Source organism: Mustela putorius, unplaced genomic scaffold, assembly GCF_011764305.1.
Source record: "Mustela putorius furo isolate JIRA1106 unplaced genomic scaffold, ASM1176430v1.1 tig00003845_pilon_pilon_pilon, whole genome shotgun sequence".
Classification (NCBI taxonomy): domain Eukaryota; kingdom Metazoa; phylum Chordata; class Mammalia; order Carnivora; family Mustelidae; genus Mustela; species Mustela putorius.
This window is the reverse complement of record NW_025421998.1, coordinates 10,358,161-10,376,040: the sequence shown is the minus strand read 5'-3', so window position 1 is coordinate 10,376,040 and position 17,880 is coordinate 10,358,161. Positions and strand designations below refer to the sequence as shown.

Sequence of the window (17,880 nt, the reverse complement as noted above, 5' to 3'; positions counted from 1 at the left end):
CTAGTTATTGTTAAGGAGACTATTTATGACATAACTGGTATTCTAAAAAAACCCCACTCATTTAAATAATCTAAAGAAGGCAGAAAAGAGGAGCAGAAACATAAGGACATAAAGACAGACAACTACAATAAAATTCTATATATAATTCCTAATATATCAATTGTTACATTAAATCTTAATATACTAAACATTTGAATGGAAAGGCAGAGGTTATCAGAATGGATAAAAAAGCAAGACGTAACTATATGTGGATTTACAAGAGTTACACATTGAAGATGCAAATAGGCTGAAAGTAAATGAACACAAAACGTATCAAGTGTATATGATATATTCACCATAGTGTTATGTTGGAGCATAAAACAAGTCTTCATATATTTAAATGTATTGAAATAATTCTACTTTTGTTCTTAACCTGTCACAGAGTTAAGTTAAAAATAAGTAACCATGAGATGCTTAAGAAAATATCAAATACTTTCACATTAAAAATCATACTTCTAAATAATCTGTATGTTAAAAAAGAAATCATAAAAAAATTAGAAAATGTTTTAAACCGAACAATGATAAAATTATTACCTATTAAATTTTGTATAATGCAGCTAAAATTCTGCTAAAAAGAAAAAAAATTAGCCTTTTATGCTTATTTTAGGAAACCAGTAAGTTCTGAAAATTAAAGATTAATGATTAAGAAACTACCAGAATGGTTAAAGAAAAAGGACTAAAAAGATAAGAGTAAAAAATCAATGAAAAAAAGGAAAGATACAGGAGAGAAAACTTAGAGCCAAAAGTTATTTCTTTAAAAGGATCAATGAAAGTGATAGATATTTTATTAGTATAATCAAGAAAGAGAGAGATAACACATATTACCAACAGAGAAAATTAAAGAGTTTATTCCTGCTGATCCTAAAAGCAAAAAAGAAAATACTATAAACTATAGTATGCCAGTTCATTTAGCATCTTAAATTACATGAACAAATTCCTTAAAAAGTATGACATCCTAAAATTGATACTAATGAAATAGGATACATGAATGCTCTCTATTTATTAAAGAAATTTAATTTTTCTGATCAAAAGTCTTCCCACACTGAAAATTGTATGATCAGTTGATTTCACTGCTGAATTTTGTCAAACATTTTTGGAAGAAATCACATCAATCTAATATAAGTTATTTCAGAAAATAGAAGAAGGAACACTTTCTGAGTAGTTTTAGAAGTCCAACTTAACCTAATATTCCTGAACCAGACACAGAACTTTTTAAAAAAAGAGGAAATTACGTTCTTCACATACAGAAACACAAAAATTATTGCAAAGTGTTAGTAAACCAAAACCAGTCATTTATAAGAAGGGCAATGTGTTATGATCAAGTGAGGTTTATCCCAGGAGTGAAAATATGTCTTTACCTTTCAAACATCCTTCAGTACAATTCATCCCACTGGTGACCATCAGCGTGTTCACTATGGTTAAGAGTGTCTTGGTTTGTCTCTCTCTCTTTCTCCGCCCTCCCCGCCTTCAATTTTCTTGAATTCCACCTATGAATGAGATCATATGACTGATACCTGTGCAGAATTGGGGAATAATGTAAGGCCTGCTGTGACTTTGCTAGGAGACCTAAATGAGGTCCTTGAGCAGCCTGTTGGAGAATCTGATGAAACACCATGGCAGTGTCCTCCAGAGAACAAGTGGTAGAAAACTTGGAGCGGACGGGTGTAGAGCAAGGTAGCTGCATCAGAGGAATCATGGCAGTTCAAGATGGAAGGAACTTGCCTCTCTTCTCTGGTGTGTGAGTATGGAAGAGCGCCTCCTCCAGCTTGGGGATCATCACTAGTGGGCTGGAAGAGCACAGGAATCAGCTTCCCCCAAATCCCTGCCTAGGAATTATTACATGGCTTTAGACCATGTTCAAGAACAACTCCCTGGAGACTGTATTGTGGTAAGAGAAGGAGCAGATCCTATGGCTGTGGGATGGACACACTGTGCTTCAGAACCAACTTCCTCATCACAGGCTTGAGGCTGGTGCTTTTGGAACAATGGAAGTTGGGTTGGGATTTGCCAGTACAAGCTCTACTGTGGCTGAAGACAGAAACCCAGGGCAGTGGGTCATCTGGGTGGAAGGAGATGGTGACTTTGGGTTTTCTAGCATGGAGGTGGGAACTGTCTGATGGTACAACTTGCCAGTTGTACTTTTGGTGAGGATCAATGAGGGAATTCACCAAGGTTTCAATGCAGACACTTGGAACAGGATGTTGAAATTTGGAGATGCTAATGCAGTGCCCCACAGCTGCCTGCCCCGCTTCCTGCCATTCTGTCTCCTGCGAAACCCACAGCAGGAGCAGGTTACAACTGCAGTTGGAGGCAAAAGTATCTTGTACAAAACCAGAAAAATCCCCAAATCACCGAGGCAGAGCTTGGCAGACACACAACTAAGCCCTCTCTTACCAGTATTATGATTGAACCAGGAGCCACGTGGAAGGGTCAGGACTTTCCCTGGCTGACCTACTCTGATACGTAAAGATGCCAGGGAGTGGTCTGGAGGAGTTTTCTCTTTCTCATAAGGCAGGACTTCATTTTCCACAGCAAAATTACGAAAATGTCAAAATCATTCACCAATAAAAAAATTAAAACCACTTCTGGGGCGCCTGGGTGGCTCACTGGGTTAAGCCGCTGCCTTTGGCTCAGGTCATGATCTCAGGGTCCTGGGATCGAGTCCCGCATCGGGCTCTCTGCTCAGCAGGGAGCCTGCTTCCTTCTTTCTCTCTCTCTGCCTGCCTCTCAGTGTACTTGTAATTTCTCTCTGTCAAATAAATAAATAAAATCTTTAAAAAAAAAAACCACTTCTAAATTATATATATATATATATATATATATATATATATATATATCTATCACTCATCCTGCTAACAGAACCATGACAGTGATTTCACTAGAGGTAGCCTTGGTGAAATTAAAAAAATATGTAACAACCAGGTTTCAACAGAGACTAGAAACAGGAAGAAGGAAGTGTGGTAAGCTGGAAAGTGCATAGGGTGAGAATGGGTGTTAGGGATGAACAGATGCTAATGTTAGGACACTTGGCGGGCAGAGCGAGAAAGTCTAGTATTTGTCTATGGGAGCTTCATAAGAAAATAAATTGAATCCACTGACAATAAAGAGAAAAATGGAGACTTGTCCAAATTGCTGAAAGTTATACATTCTCAGATTGAAGAAGCATAGCATATCATGAGCCAGATGAAAAAAGATCTTCTCCTAAACAAATTTTCTTTGAAGGAAACCCAAGACAAATATCCTAAATATTAGCAGAGGATGGGAGTGGGGGAACGTGGAGCCAACCATCCTTATCAGTGTCCTTCCAAAGCAATGACAACAGGCCAGAGGTCAATGAGATAGACTTAGGTTATGACATAAACATTAGCATTAAACTAGAATTCTAAATCTATCCAGAACAGTACTGAAGGGTGAGGATGAGTTAACAACTGAGGTAGCAGAGGTTCATGTCTTTGAAAGAATACTGGAAACTAGAACTTCAGCCAAAGAGAATGGAACCAGGAATACAGGGTTAAAAAACAAAAATGAATAGAATACACGAAGGAAAAGCTGGCAAAGAACCACTGATAAAATATTGTGGAAAATTTAATCAGATACTCTTTAAAGATAGTAATGGCAATGGTTATAATAATAAGTCATTTTAATTAAATGAGATGAAAGGTAGGAAGCGGGAAACATGGTAGACCTAATGTCCTATCTTCAGAAGACAAGACAAACATTTTAAGATGTTTGAATTGCATGGTGCTGAAAACATCATTTGCTAACATTTAAAATTCAAGACCTTTCTCCTAAAGAATTGATTTTCCGTTAACTTGAATACACAATTTGTCGATTTTAACTTAATTCCTGGGAGGTTATGTAGGGAATGTATATATCCAAAGCAATTGGGCAAAGTAGGGGAGCATTAAACCTGGCCACCCACAGGGTGCTAGGACAGGAGAAAAGTAGGGACAGAGGAACAAGAAACCATGTGCACAGAAAGTGTGAGCACTTCCCGTGTCTATCTGATCTCCTTTAACACATTATTTGCCCCTTCTAGGAGGATCGGGAACCGCTTTTACAACCAGACAGAAAATACAGTTCAAAGGACTCATTTTACAAGTCCTCGACTCAAAAGTAAGCATTTTTCCCAAGTGTAGCTCTGCACTCAGTGGGGAGTCTGCTTGGGGCTCTCCCTCTCCTTCTCCCTTTTCTCCCTCTGCCCCTTCCCCTCCACATAAATAAATAAAACTTTTAAAAAATGGTAAAAACTAAAAAAAAAAATTTTAAAAAGTATTTCTATGACATCTTTCATGACAGGTCCTCTCTGTGTCCACAGTGTCCGGACTTCAGTGAGTCGTTCAGAGAACATCAAATGCAGATATTTACTCACTCACACTGATGGCTAAAATAAAGAGGTCAAGGGAGGGTCTTAAAGAAAATCTATGTCTGTTAGAAGAATAAGACCAAAGCACAAAGGAAATGGTCAGAGAGAGGAGGAGATAGGAGTATGGCATCGCAGAAAACCAATGCAGAGAAAGCCTGAAGGAGTTCATTTACTCAAAAACCATATTCAGTCCTTGCTGCGTGTCTGTGCCGTGGGCTAGGAGTTCATCTGGGAATAAGGCAGACAAAGATCTCTGTTCTCAAAGTGCTGTCATTCGAAAGGGAGATGGACGATAAGCACAAACGTAACATGTGAATAGCTCGTATCTTAGAAGGTGATGAGTCTGTGGAAGCATTAAAGAGAAGAGGTGGAATGGAATGAGAGCATCGGAGTGCCCCCTGTAAGGGTGGGAGGCATCATTCATGGAGGAGGTCGGGGGCGAGGGGGCTCCTCCCGTGATGGGATTTGAGAGAAGCTCAGAAAACAAATGGGAGTGACTTGCGGAACTCTGGAGTGACCATTTTCCAGGCAGAGGGAATCCAGAGTCAGGAGGAAGACCTGTGTTAGCAGTGTGCATAGGGTTGGGGATGAACAAGGAGCCGGGGTGTCTAGAACAGAGTACAGGAGGGGAATTAGGAAGAGAAGATGGGAAAAAGCAGAGACTGCCTGGAACCAGATGTCCAGGGGCACTTTAGGCAACTGTAAACGCCAGGGCTTTTTCACTTGAGGGAAGTGAAGGTTTAGCAGAGAAGTGGTAAGGTCAGACTTACAGAAAGCAACATGGTGGCCTCTGTGCTCCCAGCCAACCAGATGGGGCAGAAAGGGGAGGCCAATTGGGAGGGTACCGTGGGAATCTGTAGAGGTCAGGCAAGGACAGTTTGCTGGAGGTTGGCGGGAAACTATCGGCCACAGTTGGCTTCTGGATATATTTTGAAAGTAGAGTCAACACAACTTCCAGGTTGGAGGTAATGAGTGTCAAGGGAATAAGAGTCAAGAACAATCCAAGGGTTTGAACTAAAAGCCGGATGGCCTGAGGTTGACATTCCTTTGACACAGTGACAGCAGGGGAATGGGTTTGGAGGGAAACGTCTGAAGTCCATTTTCAACCTGCTGAATACAAATATAAAGATGTTCATCAGACATCCAAGTGACTATGTCAAGCAGGTAGCAGGGTGTATGGGTCTGGGGTTGGGAAGAGCAGTCTGAGCCAGAGGAATAAGGGGAGGGGTCATGGCGTAGCAACACGTGTGAATTGGCACGCATGTTAAGGGTGTTCAGGGAGGAGGGAGTGAAACTGTGCAAAGGGTCAAGAACGGAGAGCCCCGAGAAGAGATGATTGCAGCTGTCCAGTGAACTCTGAAGTCAGCAGAGCAACACAGAGTGGAGAAGTGGGGACAGGGGGGTGGCTGCCGTGAGCACAAGGGACAGACAATGTGTGTAGGCACCACAAAGCCCTTGATTCCCCCCAAAATCCTTCCCTCCCCGGGGGCTGAACCCAGCAGACGTGCCTCACATTTGGGCTTCACGGTTTCCTTTCACACCGATGGCACACCCATCACAAACAGAGTTCATGAAATTCACTTATGAATAGGTATTTTCCCATAAAATATTCGTGAAATGCGTCAGAAGCTCAAACAGAGATGCGTCTTGTAAGATTTAACTCAATTCAGGTGAATTTCTTATGACACTACCATTCAGGTATTATGTCTGAAAATTGCACCATTTTAGGGGCCCCTTGGTGGCTGAGTCAGTTAAGCCTTTGGCTCAGGTCCTGTGATAGAGTCTGACATCTGGCTCTTTGCTCAGTGGGGGAGCCTGCTTCTCCCTCTGCCTGCTACTCCCCCTGCTTGTTCTCTCTCTCTGTGACAAATAAATAAATAAATAAAATATTTAAAAAGAGAAAGAAAGAAAAATGCACCATTTAAGGTTTTGCTACAATTAAAAATATCTTATAAGAGTTAGTTTTTCTTTAGGACACAGTAATTTCAGAGTGAGTGAGCTGCCACATTGTGGGACCATCACTGTGCTACTTAGGTTCACAAATATTAACTTAATAAACCCTCACATCATTCCTATGCAGTAAATATGACTTTTATATGGTTTCTTATCCAGGCTTTTATCCCAAGCATAGTGCTAGAAATATAGGGATCGCTGAATAGGTATTTGTTGAGGGACTGGGATCACTGGTAATTATGTGTTTGCCAGCTGAGAGGAGTGGGGTTGTTTGGAAGGAGAAGTCTGGCTGACGGGGTAGAGTGGAGCATTCAGCATTTGCGGCAAGGCTGGGAGGGTACGGGCAGGATGTTGGGTGCCAGGGTTGGCTGTCTATCCATCTATCCTGTCGTGATGCCGCCGCCGGAATAAGGGCTCTTCGGTTTTCCTTCAGGATCAAACTGGAGTCTGTTTAGCAGCACCTGTCATGTGTGTGTGTGTCCAAAACAACAGAACTTTCAAAGCTTGAAATCCAAGATGGCTGGACTCCGGGTACCACGCTCCAGACTTTGATAATCAGGGTCCCTGCTGTAGGGCAGTGGGAATGGGACTCACTCTTCAGGGGCGGAGAATCCACTTCTGCGTCCTGACTTGGACCATCAGTAGTTGAGTGCCTTAAGCAAACAAATTTCATTTTCTAAGCCAGAGTTTGTTTATTTGTAAGTTAATGAATGGTCTTTCTGCCTTGCTGCGAAAGTCAAATCCATTTTTGTGTGCAAACTTACTATAAGACATATAATTCAGTGCATTGGTTTTCCATTGCCATGTGACTGATGACCACACTTTACCAACTTTAAGCCACATGACTGCAGTCAGAAGTCCAGGTGTGCCCCACCTGGGGTCAACACTCAGCGTTTCTCAGGCTGGAATCAGAATGTCACCTGGGGCTGGGTCCTTGAGCTCTGGGAGTGATCGGATTCTTGGCAGAATTCAGTTCATTCCAGATGCTGGGCTCAGGAGGTGTTTCTTTTTCTTTCCTTTTCTTTCTTCCTTCCTTCCTCCCTCTTTCTTTCTTTCTTTTTAAGATTTTACTTATTTGTTTGAAAGAGAGAACAGGAACAGGGGGAGGGTCAGAGCAAGAGGGAGAAGCAAACTCCCCGCTGAGCTCGGAGCCCACCCTGGGGCTCAACCCCACTGATGTGGGAAACAGAGACACAAGAACAGTTATTAAATATCCTTACTATCCAGAGCCCACTGACTTCAAGTCCTTGAAACAGGCAGAGTGACCTCCCTCTAGGGACTCAACTGCCTCCACTTTAACACTTTGCTAAGGGAAAAGGGGAGCCTGACCGCCCTCCACCCCCGTCCCAGCCAGGATCCTGTAAGTCTACTTTAACATATAAAAATTCCTTTGGAAACTTCCTTTATCTCTAAACCCTCCAAGATACATGTAGGCAATCATCCCCAAGCACAAGGCCCACCGATATACATCTGAAGGGTCTCATAACTAAGGTTTTATTAGACAGTAATAAATGATCTTTTCCCAACCATAGCTAGCCCCTCAAGGTACTAGAAACCTTGCTTCCAAAATTCCTTAGAGTGTTATATCATCCCTAAACCCCTCCCAACTTGCAAACAAGCAATGGACCACTCACTCCTCACAACCCTGGGGCAGCAGCTCTTCCTGCCCACGGGTCCTGTCCCCGTGCTTTAATAAACCACCATTTTGCACCAAAGACATCTCAAGAATTCCTTTTTGGTCATCAGCTCCGGACCTCACCCCACCAATCCTCCCTTATATTTTAAACTTCATCACCAGATCCCCTGGATCACGACCTGAACTGAAATCAAGAGTCAGATATTTAACCGACTGAGTCACCGAGGTGCCCCTCATGAGATGTTTCTTGAAGGACAGCTGCAAAGTGTCTACTGTGCCTTTGTCTCTTTTTAGGGCTCACCTCTTTGGGTCAGACCTCCTTAGGAGAATCCACATTTTGATGAACTCAAGTTCAACCGATTAGGGACCTTAATTATATAGACACCACCCTTTGGCCATTTAAAGTTGGCATACAGAGTATCACAGCTGTGATACCTTGTCATACTCCTTTGCTCAGCCCACACTGGAGGGAAGGTGGTTATACACGGTACATACACCAGAGGGCAGGAGTCTCAGGGATGCCCTAGAATTCCACCTGCCACATGGTATACAACACTCATACCATTTGAATACATACTTTTCGTAAAATATCCTTATTTCATAATTTCACAGAGCCTATGAAGTTGTTCCTTGGGACAAGATGCTACCACCAAAACTCGATCCAGAGGAAACAACAGTGGAAAAAGCTGCTGACCTGGTTTCACAGTGTTTTACACTGAAGAGATATGAAGGGACCCCAGCAATAACCCAGGTCAGCGATTAAGGACCTCGATTCCTTGTGCCTAATGCCTTTTCCCATATATATAAAGTTGCGTTTTTGCAACAACGCATTTATTTCTAAATTGAAGCCCAAAACTTGACCTCTCATTTTATTGTAAGAAATATTGAAAGAACAGTAAATACATACATTTATGGAATTGAAAACACCGTAATCACAAAAAATCATCAATGGCCTCAGATACTTTGATGTTACCTGTATTGGGCTTTTCAAACATTTATTTAAAGACTGCCTCTGTCTCAAAAGTCATTTGCAATGACCGTGTTTATTTTAAAAGTGCCCAAGGAGGACTGAGGGATGGAGAAATAGTTATGATTCCGTTAGAGAACCTGTGTTGAGAACAGTTCTTGAAATTGAATCTAACCTCTACATTCTGAGACAGAATGGGAAAACCCATGAATCATAGAGGTTTTATTTCTAGTAAAACAAAGCATAGTTGTCTCCAGAGATGCCTGTTTTCATTTTTATTTTATATTTTATTTCATTTTATTTTATTTTGAGAGAGAGGGCAGGGAGGGGCAGAGGGAGAGAGATAGAAGCACGCTCTATGCTCAGGACAGTGCTCGACATGGGGCTCGATCTCTTGACCCTGAGATCATGACCTGAGCTGAAATCAAGAGTCGGATGATTAACCAACAGAGCCCCCCACAGGCAACCCTCTTTTTTCATTTCCAAACATCGAGAATTTAGCACATGAATTTCTGAATGCGCACCACAGCCAGGGTACTTTCCCTAACGTGTGAATCACTTCATATTCCTCCACCGATTAAAACCCATGACTTTCGAGAAAGTGAAATCCCTGTGCTTTGACAGGACATGTCCCCAGTTCTATTACTTGCACTTGACCTCCTCAGCCTGATCCCCACTTTGGGTTCCTCCTGCTCCCCCAGCCCCGCCCTCCAAACAGTGCTCCTCTCCCTACCACAGTCCTCCCCCCCCCCCAGGCTAAGTCCCCTGAATCCTTTGGGTCTTATGTCGGACCTCACGTTTGCCCTCTCAACCCTGACTCTGTGCTTGCAAAGCAACTCTTAACTTGCATTGAATCTCTCGCCCTTGTGCTCTGTTCCTCATCCCTTAGAAGTCTGACAAGCCCGGGACCACCTCTCATAACAACACTCTTTCCTACATAAAACACATAACAGTAAAGAAAATAATTATATATAAATATGGTGCTAAACACGGACTCCTAAGAGGTTCGGAACCACAGGGTAGGAAGCCCACAAGATTTTGAAAAACTTTGTCAGCTTTTACAGAGCAAAATGGCAGCAACAGAGGGGGAAATGCGGCTCCAAGATAAAGTCTTGGCACAGGATGTGCGCATCGAAATTAAAATTAAACTCAGTCGGAGGACAGAAAACGTGTCTGGATTATTACAGCTGTTTTTAAGGATCTCTCAACTACTTAAAAATAGTTTTACATGTTTTGCAAATTGGTCACTTTTGAACATATTCTTTGGCATTTAGTTACACCAGAACCCAAAGTCCTTCCCAGCAAGATGAGGTTCAAAGCTCAGGGTATAGGCAGAGCAGGAAAAGGAAGACCAGCCTGGGGCCGCCGAGGGTGGACCAAAAAGCAGTGAGTATAGGCTTTGGGATGAAAATCAAAATCATACCTTCAGTCCAAACGAGGTGGGTGATGAGACAGACTCCAGCCCTGCAAAGACAAACGGAAACTAAGGGTCCGAGAGCAGGGTAGAGACCAGGAGGGGCTCTGGGGCAAATCCCTGAGTTGCAAAGCAGGCTTGGGGAGTGCTTTCTGCTGGGAGCCTGGAGCTTGCCTGTGATGCTGTAGGGACAGTTAGCAGCCCTGTGGCTTCTAGACAAGACATGACAGTGACTTACGCATTAAATATGTCATTCATTTTGCTGCTGATTTTAGGTGGTTGGTGGACTCTGGGACAGATTTCAAACAAGATCCTTCTCGACACCGGTCAAGCCCATTACTTTGTAAGTTTTTTCCTTTTGTGTGCTCATCAGTAGATGTTTCCCTATCACAGTTCTCTCATTGATATGTCTGGTGCTCCCATCCATGGCTTATAAGAGGGGGTGAGGATCTCTCGGCTACTTAAAATATTTTTCCATCTTTGGAAAATTGGTCATTTTGAAACATATTCTTTGGCATTAAATTATGCCTGAACCCAAAGTCCTGGGATGGACCAATCCTCTGGTCCATCCCTGTGATGGGAAAGAGAACCCAATCCCATTCACTTGTTCTCAGTGTTGCCTGCTTTCTCTTATTTTCTCTTAACCTTCCTTACAATTTAGACTATGAATGGGGCATTTGGGTGCCTCAGTGGGTTATGTACCAGACTCTTGATTTTGGCTCAGGTCTTGATCTCAGTGTTCTGATATTGATCCCTGTGTCAGGCTCCTGTGGAGTGTGGAGCCTGCTTAAGAATCTCTCTCTCTCCTTCTGCTCCTACCCCCACCACACACTGTCTGTCTCTGTCTCTCTCTCTTAAAAAGAAAAAAAAAGAAAAGAAAACCAAGAATTTAAAATCATTTAAAAATAAGGAATGCCTTATGAATACGCTGATATGAAGAATTATAGTCTGAAATCCATGGACTCCAAGGGATTATAACTTTTTTTATCAACTTTTGCATCAGATAGTTATTTTGTGTTTTATTTTATGCTAGAAACTGTGGTTTTATTATTTATTAATCCTTCCATAAAAGTCATTTTGTGCATTTAGTTGTAAAAAATCTCTTGTTTCCGTCATTGAAAATATCACTATTTCTCCCTATTTTTTGTTCTCACTACAATCCACAATCCGGGTTATCCTTTGTTTTTATGTTTTAAATTTATTTTTGAATATTTAATATGTACGAAACATGCAAATAAGAATATGATGCAATCTGTGTATTCACTTCCCAGTTTTAGAAATAGAACATTACCAACATGATGGTGAGTCTCTCTGTGCTTCCTTAGGGATCACTAATATTCTGAATTTGACTTTTCATTTTTCATACATTGCTGTAAGACTTTAAAACATATGCATTCTTTTTAACCAAGATATGGCATTGTGTTCCATGGTTATAAACTCAATATATTGGCATGTATATGTGTGTGTTGGTGTGTGTGTGTATGTATGTATGTGTATATATATGTGTGTGTGTGTGTGTGTGTGTGTATTGAATGTTTTTGTTCAACGCTGTGTTTGTGAGATGCATACAAGTTGGCACATAGGTCTCTAGGTGCTGACCTTCCTTGCTGGACAGGCTTGTGTTGTATGGATATACCACAATTTATTTATCTTTCTTGTAATATAATTCCTTTTATGATTTTATTGCAGTTGGAAACAGTGTCCTCATTTATTCATGTACCAAGCTCAAAAATATTTCTAGATTTTATGTACATACTTATGCCTACAATGGCTGCCTCAGGAGGATGCACTTCTTTATATTCTAGATACCAAAACATTCTTATCCAGAAGAATTGTATCCATGGGGTAAACCATGAGCAATGCTTGAGTTCCCATGACTGCACATCATGGCCAGCATTTAAAAAAAAAAAACTCTACTCTTATGAGCATGAAATCGTATTTCATTATCACTTTCACTTCTATTTACCTGATAGCCAATACTCATTTTTTTTTTGTTGGTTATGACTTACTTGGGTGTTCACATTTGTAACTTACCTGTTCACATATTTTATCCCCTTTGCAGTTGGATTCCTTGTTTTTTTATGTATTAATTGCATAAATTTTTATGTTTACTATTCTGCAAAAAAATTGTTTATTGGTAACATGCATCAAAATATCTCCTTTAGTCTTTGACTTTTCTGTTTTATACTGTTCTTTGCTGAACTGAAGTTATGAATTTTAATATAACTGAAATCATCAATATTTTCTTCCATGTCTTATTATTTTTATAGGCTTTTAAATAGATCTTTCACTACCTGAAGTAATATATTATTCTTCTTTACTTTTTTTCTAAAAAACACTTCGCTTTTCACAGTTATCTCTTGAAACCACAGGAAATCAACTCAGGTTTAGAGTGTGAATGAGAGATCCATTTCTCCAGATGACTGAATAATCACGCTAGTACAGGTTAATGAGTATACTCCACGAAGTAGTTAATGAGTGAAGTGTAGCCTGTTGGTGGCAACACTGGTGGTGAGTCACAATCACCATTTTGTAGAATTAAATAGAATAGAAAATATAATGAGTCATACAGAAGTCTAAGCAGATCTCTGTACTTTGCAAAACATACTACAGATGTTTATAAAGAATTGTGTGAGACAGACAGATAATGCTTAAGAAAAACACGTGTCCTAGAGAGTCAATCGTCACCTCAATGGGAAGGTTCATCTTGTATATTTAATTTTATATTTACCTAATCCCCAATTAATTGCTAAGTCCAGGAGATTTTTACCTGTAGTCAACAAAATGGATGAGAGCTCTTGATAAGTTTCAGTTATGGAAAAATAATGTCAAAGACAACATTTTTTTCAAATCTCTGTATGACAGCAATAAAATTGTATATATTGTCTTTTAGAAATGAATTTTTATATCATTAAAAGAAAAAAGAATAATCAAGTGAAAATAGGCAAAATCATCACCACGTTTAACTGCTGAGTCTAGTATTGCAAATGGTGAAAACACTGAGAAGAATGTTGTCTTGTCAACCGAGTTAGTTTTTCTCAAGCCGTATTCTAAAAATAGTGTAAACTTTTTGATAAAGATTACTCAAAATGTTTTCCCAAATGTGTAATACCTCCTAATATAAAAAAGAGATTCCAATGTATAAACTGAGATGAGAATTTAATAATTCTTAAAAGATTAAGACTTGCACAAAATATAAAAGACTCACAGCAAGCTGAAACTGTTGCTGGTCACATTCAAATATCTTTTCAAAGAACAAAGACGCAAATCATCAGTGCCAACTCTTATATTATGTGAGTACTAATGAAAACACTTTATTAGAATGTTTTTATTTATATAGCATGTGGTGAAATAGCAAATAATCCACCCAGAGGATAAAATTTGTCCCGTTTATGTGACTTCATTCCCTTTAAAATTTTTAAATTTTTTGAAACTGTTGGTGGTCACATTCAAATATCTCTTAAAAGAACAAACACGCAAATCATCAGTGCCAACCCTAATATTATGTGAGTACTAATAAAAACACTTTATTAGAATGTTTTTATTTATATAGCATGTGGTGAAATAACAAATAATCCACCCAGAGGATAAAATTTGTCCCATTTATGTGACTTCATTCCCTTTAAAATTTTTAATTTTTTTTTTTAATTTTAAATTTTAGATTTTGGGGGGGGGGGGTGCAGAAGGAGAAGAAGAGAGCACAGAGCCTGAGGTGGGGATCGATCTTATGACCCTGAGATCAGGACCTGAGCTACAACCAAGAGTCAGATGCTTAACCGACTGAACCACCCAGGTGCCCTCACTGCATTTTTTAAATAGGAAATCATCTGATGAATGAAAAGCTGTATGTGTTAGTCAGTATCGCCACGTGTCCAGACTCCTGAGAGTGGCGCTCACCCTGGAGCCTTCCTCTGTGCAAATGTTGCTCCCAGGAATCCACGGTAAAACCATATTGGAACATCTATGAGGCTCAACTCGTAATGCTCAAACCTAGAAGCCACCCAGATCTCTTTCAACAGGCCAGTGGGCAGGCATGCACTGGATAAACATACTAGATGCACCTGTGCAATGGCGTACCACTCAGCAATGACAAAACTAAATGCAACCCACGACAGCGTGTGTGGAGTGCGCTTTGCTCAGGGAAAGCAGCCAGACCCAAAAGGCCACGTGTTGTATGGGTCCATTTATAGGACATTTAGAAAAGGCAAAACTATTGGGATGAGACTAGAGCAATGGCAGTGGGAGCTGGAAAGGGGGATTACAGAGAGCTTCTAAAGGAAACATTTAGGGTAGCGAACAGCTCTGGACGGCTGACTTGACTCTGTACTTGTGAAGCCCATAGAGCTAGTCATTAAAAAGGACTTACTTCACCGCACGCCGGGGGACCTCAGGTGGTTAAGCATTATGCTTTTGGGCTGGGATCAAGTCCCGCATCCGGCTCTCTTAGTGAGGAGTCGGCTTCTTCTTCTGCCCTTGCTCCTCCCCCTGCTCATGCTCTCTAAAGAACAAACTTTAGTGAATGGGAAGTGAAATAAATATATACATATATGCACAAATCCACACGGACAGCCAAACCTGCCGGATGTCGGCGGGGTCCAGAACGGAGTACACATGTTGACAAAACATTCTACGTTACAAATAAATGACATAACTACATTAAGTGGGTGGTCCTAGATAAGTTTGGGTTTTAATAAGTCTGGAAACAGTAGTTGGACCGAATAATGTCAGGCCAAAGACGAAAAGAACCGTATCTAAACACTGTGCTCTGGATAGAGCCTGTGTCTCCCTGGGAAATGGGTGGCGATTCTAACACTTCTTACATGTATGGGTTTGAACAAATGACACGTTTAGTCAGTAACAGGAAGCAGGTTTCATGCTGTCAGGAAGAATACAAATAAGTAAGGAAGAAAGGCTATGAATGAACTGTGCTGTTGGATTTGATCAGGAAGGATCCTATGAACTCAGGTTTGCTGTAATTTATTTACAAACAGTAGATACAGAAATACACATCAGTATATGGGTCTACACACTTCCTACACTGACTTCCGTCCCTAGCTCTGTCCACTCAGCGGACCCAGGAGCAGGGACCTCTACCCCAACAGCCATGAGCATATCTAGCCCCCAGATGTTGGCTTTTATTTAAAAAAAAAAAACTTTATTTATTTATGAAAAAGAGAGAGAGAAGAGATGGGCAGAGGAATAAGCAGGCTCCCCACTGAGCAGGAACTCAGCAGATTCATAGCTTGATCCCAGGATCCTGAAATTATGACCTGAGCCCAAGGCAGACCCTTAACCAACTGAGCCGCCCAGGCGCCCCCAGATGCTGACCTTTATTTTAAAATTTTTAAAATTCATTAATTTTTTTATTATGTTAAGATGTTGGCTTTTAATCACCATTTTTCGGTAAAAGAAATTATGAGACCCCTGGAGAAATGGCTGATTCTGGGGCTAGAGCAGGGAAAATAGAAAATAAACCCAGATCTCCTTGAGATTTCATAAGTAATTGTGATCTCATGTGAATGACCAAACCTCGTGCCCTGGCTGCTTCGTCTCTACCATGGAGAATTAGACTGGCTGGTCAGGAGGAGCCACTCAACATGAAAATTCCTTGTGTTGAAGAAAATTGGGGGCTCAGCTTTGTCAAATATTACCCATTTAGTTTCGAAGGAAGCCTACAGCAAAGGAGAAAGCCAAGAGGAGAGGCTTTAAAATAGGGCCACAGGGAGCAAGCCAGAAGTCCTCAAGACTTGGAGTCCATTTGTTCTGCTTTTTAATTTTTCACTTAAAACTCCATCTTTAAATCACCTCTGTTTCTAGTTACAAACATTAAGAGGTTAATTCCCATGAGGTATGTCTGAAGACTTTGCTTTTCTTTTAATAAGAGAAACACTGTAATAATTTGATGCTTATGAAGTTAATGTCCATTGTCCATATTCTCTCTTTTTTCTAAGCGTGAGTCCAAGTTCCAGAAGCAAATACATTCCTCTTTATACGTAAGTGAGAGTGTTTCTTAATGTCTTAAAAATGACTAGATTTACATCTAAATTGTAGCTGCCTTCAGCTCATTCATGTTTGTAATTCACTGTTTAAGACAACTAACACTTTCAAACAGATTTCTAATGTTTTGCCAGCACAGAGCCTGCTTAATGTCAGGACTTTCATCACAGATCTGTTAACGATTTTGATAAAAGAAAGAAAGGGGGAGTGGTATTTTTCTGTTTCCCCAAATTGGTTATTTTACGAAGTAAAATACACTGGGTGCTACTAATATTGGGTGTTGTCAAGCAGAAAGGCTTTGATACTCGATGCAGAAGATACAGACGTGCCCACAAACACTGAAGTGCAGGAAATGTCTCTTCTTACTTGTCTAGATTTAAACTTGGCTTTCCATAGTTGGCAAAGACATGCGTCGTCCAGCCTGTAGGGGTCTGTCTGCTTCGGGTTGAGGAATGGCCCTGTCTTGGAGTCCCTTGGGGCTGCTAACCCAGAATGTCACCTTATAGACAATAGACATTTCTTTCTAACAGTTCTGGGGCCTGGAGCCCGAGATCTGAGTGCCAGCATGGTGGAGAGAGGACTCTCTCCCGAGTCCCAGACTTCCCCATGGGTGCTGCCAGGGTGGAAAGGGAAAGAGAGCTCCTTAGAAGAACGTGACTCCCGCTCAGGAGGGCTCCACCTTCACGCCAAGCTTCTCCCACCTCCGCTCCCTCCACCTCCTCCTACCATCCCCTTCAGGTATTAGAATAGCAGCACAGGAATACAGGAGGAACATAAATATTCGGGTCATAGGACCATGGAACCAAGTGAATCTGAGAATATGGGTCTTTCATCTTTGCCCTCTCCCTCCCTCATTACTGCTCTGTGATGGAGGCAACCAGTCTTTCCAACTAGGTTTCCTTCCCCAGCAGGAGCCCTAGTGGCTCTGGTGGATGCCAGTCTCTGCCCTGCCCCAGGCTTGATCCTTGTCTCCAGGGAAGGAGCCACCACAGGCTGCAGAGACGGCCTGATTCTTGGCACAAAATCCCAACCCATCTGTTACTCCCACTCTGGCCCAAACTTAAGATCATGAGGGCCTCCAAACTGTTGCTCTGAAAATGGGAAAATCTCCTGCCTTCATTTTTTTTAAGGCAAATTATTCCATCATCATGGTTGTTATTATTATTATTATTAATTTATTTTGGTTTTTCAGTTTTTGATCTATTTTAGCAAATAAGATTTCCTTTGGATGTTAGGACCCTGTTGATCTTTTCTTCCATTTTTCTTATCAAGAAACCCACGTTTTCTTTTCTTGTCATGAAAACAGTGGTTACGTGCAGTCCACAAATGCTGATGACGTGGATGACCCCTTTGGAGACATCACATCTGTCACCAAGCCTCGGAGCTCTAAAACACTCTATACAAACACAAGTCGGTGAGTTCCATGTATAATCACTCCCTTACGTTACCATTAAAGATGGAATACCATGATGGGCTTTACCATAAGTGAGATATAAAGGACTGTCACC

At 41.1% G+C, this 17,880-nt stretch overlaps 1 protein-coding gene and 1 pseudogene across 1 annotated transcript in view; both read left to right on the top strand.

Moving 5' to 3' along the window:
• Nucleotides 1-17,880, top strand: part of SPATA48 (spermatogenesis associated 48) — a 59,031-nt gene that overhangs the window by 26,158 nt on the left and 14,993 nt on the right. Inside the window, exons 3-7 of the mRNA XM_004739397.2 lie at nucleotides 4,079-4,155; nucleotides 8,607-8,745; nucleotides 10,651-10,718; nucleotides 16,327-16,368; nucleotides 17,679-17,786. Of these exons, the coding sequence (XP_004739454.1) occupies nucleotides 4,079-4,155; nucleotides 8,607-8,745; nucleotides 10,651-10,718; nucleotides 16,327-16,368; nucleotides 17,679-17,786 (434 nt within the window). The remainder of the gene's footprint in view (nucleotides 1-4,078; nucleotides 4,156-8,606; nucleotides 8,746-10,650; nucleotides 10,719-16,326; nucleotides 16,369-17,678; nucleotides 17,787-17,880) is intronic.
• On the top strand, nucleotides 1,543-2,506 carry LOC123394805 (annotated as a pseudogene).